General features: G+C 31.8%; 1 protein-coding gene across 2 annotated transcripts; it reads right to left on the bottom strand.

Moving 5' to 3' along the window:
* Nucleotides 1-222: 222 nt before the first annotated feature.
* Nucleotides 223-7186, bottom strand: LOC122716061 (protein tyrosine phosphatase domain-containing protein 1-like). 2 transcript variants are annotated; one of them, XM_043938769.1, is made up of 10 exons: nt 7001-7185; nt 6565-6783; nt 5886-6082; nt 5256-5378; nt 2276-2565; nt 1965-2172; nt 1745-1870; nt 1418-1641; nt 1008-1341; nt 223-508 (listed from the first exon to the last, which is right to left on the bottom strand). In XM_043938769.1, exons 2-10 carry the CDS (start codon nt 6780-6782, stop codon nt 318-320), a joined length of 1911 nt encoding a protein of 636 aa, XP_043794704.1. In that variant the 5' UTR covers nt 6783; nt 7001-7185; the 3' UTR covers nt 223-317. The 2 variants fall into 2 exon arrangements, with proteins under 2 accessions (XP_043794704.1, XP_043794705.1); XM_043938770.1 differs by lacking the exon at nt 5256-5378 and having other exon boundaries at nt 7001-7186.
* Nucleotides 7187-7710: the final 524 nt, after the last annotated feature.

The following is a 7710-nucleotide window of genomic DNA, read 5'->3' as shown; positions in this document are numbered from 1 at the left end:
TGTTATCATCTGTTGGTTTATTTTATTATCCGTCGGAAAAGAGGAAATTTTTTTTATCTCCAACCGATATCATATCATAGTAAGATAAAATATCGAATATATTTTTTTGTTCATTTGTAATACAATAGGAATTTATATTTTTATCTTTATTTTTATAATTTTTAGAATATTACTCAGGTGTTTTTTTATTTTTAATAAAGAAATAAACACTTGTTACTACTAAAATATTTTTCTTTATTCGAATAATTTGTACAATTAATCATTGAACATTGTAAAAATAAATATTATAATGCTATTCTACGATCATCTTAAACAATCTAATTAGATATTTCGTGTTCCACTTCTGTTTCCATTTCTTTCAATTGAGTGGAAACCAAATCCCATTTCGAAGACCACGATGGTTTCTCCATTTCTTGTGTATTCACCTCCTCTATCAAATTCATCAGTCTAATGAAAAATTCGTTCAATTTAGCCTCTGTTCCTCGTCGTAACTTTTGGAAATTTCTATCTGTAACACAACGAAATTAATACGAATTACATTAACAATGATGAAAAATCTTGTAAAAGCGAAACGAAAGCAGGGGTCAGATAAAATTATATCTAGGTTTCTCGTATTTTATTCCATCACATGTACATCAGCAATTATTAATAATATAAATAGAATTGTGTGACATGCCAGACATAATCAATATTTCTGCCGATCAGTCGTGTTGTTATACTGGTGAAGAAAGGATACTTATATCAAACGTGCGCAGAAATGGTCACGCCTTCATGAAATATGAAACAATCACCGATAGAGATTGCTTATTCAGTTTACCATATCAGTCGAGTATAAATATAAATATCTGCTATATTGTCAAACTCCTATATTCGTTCGTAAATAGCATAGAATTCAAAGTTAAACAGATATAGACGAACAAGTTAATATATATAACAAGTTAATATATATACGCTTTCACTTGTTTGATGAAAAATACACGTTGAAAATGTTTCTTTATAATATTTACTGGAAGGATAAAAGGCATTCTTGATCCAGATCGTTTGTTGCGTTAGCGTGGCTATAAACCTTTTCGTGATGGAACTTTGATTTTCTACCGTCATCGGTCTTAAACGGATAATAAATCGTAGAATATATTCCAATAAATATCTATTGCAACTAGGCAATTTTTCTAAGCATCTCTCAGGCTTGGAACTCCAGACGACGATGTAACTCAGACTGTCCACGTCCAATAAGGGATGTTTTAATGTCTCCAGCCATTCGAATAATAATCCTGAGAGGACATCCAAGTCAGTTTCCATCTGAAGTCTCTGCCAAGCTGTAGATCTATGATTTAGATCCATCTAAAAATCCACGTGATAATTCAATCTTTTCTTCGATATTATATTAAGTTTTTAGAAATTAAATTTATTTTTCTACCTGATAATCTTGGATACGTTTCTTCGTTTTTTCAGATAAAATGGCATTATCTCTGATCAAAACTCTGATGGCTTCGTCAGTGGTCACAGTTTGAAGAGTTATATTTTGAGCAGCAACTTTTAAATTCATATGAGACTGAATTTCCTTGTAACAATCATTGTCTACGAGATCTTGCCCGTGAATTCCATCACCAAGAACATCATCCATACAACTATCATCTAATACTATAAAAAAAAAATATATATATATTCCTTATAATACTTTGAATCTCAGTCTCTCAGTTTAAATCTTTTACTGATTAAATAACTTTATTTCAGGTTGGACTACCTGGGAACACCGAATCGCAAGATGGAGTGTCAGGAGAGGTGCAGAACACATCACTCAATCTACCAATATCATTCGAGGTGCCTCTCGAAGATGCTTGGCTGCCACTTGCACACGCTTTTATAGAACCTAGACGAAATCAAGAATAAATGGAAAATTTTCAAACCCTCCGTGATCTCGTATTAATCGTATTAAAAATTTTGTTTCTCTTTCGATTTCTTACTGGAATAATCGTAAGAGTCAGCTAGAGACTCGGTCCAGGAATAAGAGTGTCTAATATTCCCTTTACTGTCCCTCAGCTTTTCCAAAATGTGAGATATAAATTTTTGCGTGAAAGGCGTACTGGAGATCGTATACTTGATCTCACAGGGAGAATTATCTTCTTGACAATCGCACAGTTGAAGAATCCGTTCGCAAATCACGAACACGATCTAAGGGATTAATTAATTTCGTAAATTTAACGACAGAGAATCTCGCCTCGTCCCTCCATTGGACACGTTTTACATCTTATAATTAAGAAAGATAAAAAGAAACCTTTGGAATATGTTTGAATGTGCGTTGCTCGTATCCGTGCAGAACGTTGTGCTGCTTTTTGAGACACGATTGCAGGCTGCAAGGCTTGCGATCCCCTATCGTGCTGTTCAAAGGGAAAACTATCATCTGTGGAAGCACAAAGTGCTCGAAATCTTGGATGCATAGTATCTGTCCACGCGTCTGGATCGCGGATGGCCGTTTCATGCGAACGAACCGTATCGCATCGTTCGCTCGCACACGAAGACTGTAAATAAGGTAGCACGCGATCAGAACCCCGGTTCTGCCCAACCCTGAAAAAGATACGTGTCCTATAAATTTGTCTGAACTTTGTACGATTAATTGCTTAGTCGACAAATTTCCACGTAGCGTAGCGGTTGTCTCACTTGATCCACGCTATTATTATTTGAACCGCTATCATTATTTAATCGTCAATTTTTACCCCAATTTGGAAACAAATCTACGATATAGAAAATATTCCAGTTTTTAGAAATACAATCCATTTAATATATTTTTGTTATTTTTCTACATCCGTTTCTTTTTTCTTCTTTTTTTAACGCGTTACATTTCGTTGAAAAATTTAAATTTACCTCGAACTACTTATTGTATTCATGATGCAACATCTCGAGTCCCGCACACATTTGAGAATTGAAATATTTAATTGTTTAAAGGATAGATAAGGTCTCGGGTGTCTATCGATCGTGCCTAATTCGAGAAATAAATTATTCTGCTCGTGCTCTAACCGTGAATCGGAAGCGGAACTTGTAATCGTAGCCAACTGTGTTTCCGGGGTTAACAAGAGTTATGACGTATCCGACGAATAATCACTCGATAATAACCATAAGCCGTTTCGTTTCGTTGGTGAACGTCCATTTCTGGCCAATCTGCGTATCCACGATGCGTAATTAAGTCGGTGAGTCATGCACACGCGAGGTACGCGCGGAATTTTGGCTATTCAATTAAATTGTCGCTTGATAACGCTATCGGGGAATTGGTTGGTCAAAGAATTTGATCGCGATAAACGTTCGACGCACAAAAGAAATCGCGAAAGTAAAATCATTCCAATTGGAAAATTGTATTTGCCTGATTATATTCGTGTTTCTTTGTTATATTCCCGTTCACAGGTATTAGAATTTTTAGAAAGAAATGAAATTAAAGAATTTATTATTTAGGAAGGTTATAAATTAACGTAATAATACAATAGAAATCGATTAATTATACATTTTAAATGATGTTTTTCCTCCCTTTACATCTCTTCCATCTTTCGATTCCTATCTTAATCAATATTGATGTTTGTATTGTTATCTCTCTATCTGTTATTCGCTGTCACGCGTTTTAAAAATAATTCTATACATTGAAAATAGATTACCTGTATTTCATTAAATCCTTTATCTAATTAATCTTAAATTTATAATCGGAAAATTAATTATTCAAAGTTATTTAATTAATTTTCTATATTTAACTGTTCCTGTTAATATTTCTATTTATTTTTCAATAATTGTATGGATATCGTAATTTTATCGTAATTTTCGAATGTCTTAATATTTATGAACGGGAGAGTATATTATTCAGAAACAAAGTAACTTCGTGCGCATAATAACAGGTCTCGCAAGTATTCGTAGATCGATTGTCAGATGCGAGGAAAATATGAAGAATATGAAGAAAATGTAACTTTTATGATCATTAAATATTCATTGCTTGCAGGCTCTTTATTATGGAATAAACGAATCGATCGAGCTTAAGTTGCGTCGAGATTTTCGAATCTTTTAAAACAATCGTTCGACGATACGATTTTGTCCCTCGTATTCTCGAAGAATATTTTTAGAGAAACTTTCAGGGTTGAAAGATATATAAATATATATATACATATCTTGAAATAGGATTGGTAAATGTTAGAAACCCCGATGTTACGCCCCAATTTCTTATCACCGCCTATCCATTATTCGTGCCCGTAAATTTTGTTAAAGAATTGAAACTGAAGAACGTTTATGGTAGAGAAACACGCTTCCATCCAATTAGTCATGGAATCACGAGGAAAAGAGAGTGTTAAGTATATTGTTGGATATCTTCTGTTTATTTCAAAAAATAGTTCGAATATTTTATCTTTTCTTTTTTTTTTTTCTATCAACAGGAAAGTTTCTCGTGCAACTTTCACGTTAAAAACGTGACCCTCTTTTATAATAGCCGAATAACCTGCCAGTTCACCCTTCGTATTTGCATATGTAACAGTGTTTAGGCTATTGTAGTCATAGTGAAATAAACAAGTATAAGTTTGATGATAAAAATTATATTTTTATCATCAACATAACATTATCCATAAAAATAAATTTAAATAAATAACTGCGACAAATTCTTTTGAGAATTCGAAGTACATCTTTTTTTTATGATATCATTTTAATACGATATCAAATAGTTTGCAAATTATTGCTTGTTTCTCATTCAATTCACGAAGGATGCAATATTTCGTGGTTGTCGGACAAAAGTTCAAGGAATATTGGAATATTGTAATGAATGCAAAAATTTAGATGTACCGTGTTACTGCACGTAATACAACAAACAACCACCACGCTGGCTAGACGTGTTTTTAGACACATGGTCTTTGGATCGATACACTCAAAGATTGGAAATCACTGATAAAAGATGTGCGAAAGGCGAAGAAATGTTTAAAACTTTGATAGATACTTTCCCGAATTAAAAGACTCGCTTAGACGATTGCGATAAGAGGAACCGTACGTATCTGCTCGTTGCTCTGATAAAATCTTCAATCCATAGAGCAATTATTTTATCTTATACAATACGAAAAAAAAAAATATCTTTGAGATTGATCTATTTGATTCTATTATCTTCTTTTTTTATATTTTATTTTTATTTATTCGTATTTTTTCAGATTATAGTTAAAAGATTATAGTAAATCTATTGATTAAAAATAACTGTGCGAAAATAAAAATTTAGTCGGTGCATTTATCAAAACGAATCGATTTACCAGCGTGACAGTGAATTGCCACTCTTCCCTCTTGCACTGCGAAGGCCACGACCTTGACCATATCCAGAAGTTTGCTCATGGTCGCGTCCCCATAATCTTTCAACGCGAAATTGTAATAATAAACTGGAACAAATTATTAGATCGCGATTAATTTTTATTCTCTCTCTCTCTCTTTTTTTTTTTAATCGGAAAAAAAAGAGATGTCGGAAAACGATCGTTATATTCGAGTGTCAAAATTCCGCATAGTTACACGATTTTGCTGCATTGCATGTTCTTCTTCGATCTGGCTCACCAGAATCGAAACTAATTCCTACGAATACAGTTTACTCGCTAGACAAGAACAATCTTAGCTTTCATTTCATCGTGCAACTTAATTTCGTGATTAAACAGGTATTGTACTTTCATATTACACATTCGATTAATCAATTTTATTTCGAGATTTCTTTATAATATTTTGTGTATAATTAGAATCAGGAGATTGTAAGTAATTAATTTAATTTATTTATTTTATAATAGTCATATTGTGATAATTTTTCAATGTATATATATATATATATATATTTATATGATGAAATATTTTTCTCCTTTTTCGTATTATATCGCTTAAATCGTACTATTTTTAATACCTACTGCCATGTTTCATGAAGACATTCGGATCGTAAGTAAAACCACTTTCTTCGAGAGGGCCACCACAGCTTGCATGCTCGCCCGGAGTTTGTAAGTTTATTATAGTTTTTATACTCCACCCTTGAAATTGTGCAATTATGTTTTTTTTTATTATCTGTGCAGTGTTCGGTCGTGCCATCGCGAGAACCTCGTCTGTCACCCTGAAGAATTATCGATCCTTACATCTTTTCTCAATTATTTTAATTCATCATATGTATATATTAAAAAAAAAAAAAAAAAGAACATCAACATCATCGAATTCTTAATCACTTTGCTTGACCAGATTATTAATTTTGGCGTTACAAACAATTTTGAAGAAAATCAATGCTACCAAATTTATTATTACCATTCCCATTTATTTTACGACCCACATATCATGTTACGTGACATTGAGTTTAATTTCGTTCACAGTAGGAAGTCTATCACGCCATGATAATAATCGATTCAATCTCTTTTACGAATAAATATAGAACCGTATTAAAATTGCAAAATCTTATTTGAATATTAGATATAGAAAATAAATGAAAGTACGTCTATTATTATATTCGCTTTTTTATTATTATTATTATTCGAGAAGGATGTGAGAGAGATTATAAAAAAAATAAAATTTGTAGCTTTTCATAAACTTTTATTACGATCTTACCAATGCGAAAAGATGTTCTGTATTGCCATGTGCACAGGAGGCCAAGCTTTCGAGTTTTCATATTTGCACCTAGAACCACCGCAAAAGATCGCGCACTGTATGGCTTGTGGAGTGAATTTTCGCAAGTTCTCCGAAAATTTATTATAACCAGCCTGGATCTCGCACAGATCCACTTGGTTTCCTTGAAAACCAGCTGGTACCAGTGAACTTACATCCATTCTGTAAGTAAATTTTTAATCTTTAGCTTGACAATTTATACATATATTTTTAAAACTTTTGATTTAAATATCAACTTTAAAGTGTTATAACTACGAGCATTGTAATTAAATTTTATATATTTTTAATAATAGAGATAATTTTTTTATATTATTACAATTTATTTAATCACTCTCTGTCAAAATTTTTCTATTTTTCAACGAATGGAAAATGCACCTACATATTTTAAAACAATCACGTCCCTTCCGTCCATTTCATTGCCGTGAAAGAAATTAAAGTTATATTCTAAGTTTCTCTCTATCTATTTTCAGATACATTTGACAATTCGAATAGAATTTTCTTCCAACAATTTTCCCTATGTAAAAATGCACGGCACGGAGTAATAATTAATTGAAAAAGACACTTCACGTATAAAGGTAAGCGCATAGCGACTGGTAGCTTCGCTACCATAACGCAACTTTATCTATTGTTCTATCAAACAGTTTGCGCGTGCGTCATTATTATATAAAACTACTATTATTTCATCCCTTTTAACTATTACATTTTTTTAATAATCCGCTTTATTTTAATTTTATTTTCCATAAAATAGAAATTAAGATTACAAAGTTATCCGTTGCGTGTATTTAAGATTTAAAAATAGATAAGTTAACAAATAGAAAATATATAAGAAAACAAATTTATGTATAAAATATATATTTGTGCTATCTATTAAATCCATGAATTATATTTTGCTCGTCGAGCAAATACAGATGAGAAAATAACGCGAGAGGGATAGATATAGAATAAAAATTCTAAAATCACATATCTCTAAAGTATCTCTAATAAAATTAATAGGCAAGAATAGCAAATAATGAAAAAGAATAGAAATAGAATAATAATTGATTGTCGAGAATATCTTTTGAGTATCAAAAATATATTTCAAAAAATATT

This window comes from Apis laboriosa, unplaced genomic scaffold (genome assembly GCF_014066325.1).
Source record: "Apis laboriosa isolate Shangri-la unplaced genomic scaffold, ASM1406632v1 scaffold42_cov153, whole genome shotgun sequence".
Lineage (NCBI taxonomy): Eukaryota > Metazoa > Arthropoda > Insecta > Hymenoptera > Apidae > Apis > Apis laboriosa.
Note: the sequence above shows the minus strand (reverse complement) of the source record. Positions and strands in the feature narration are given on the sequence as shown.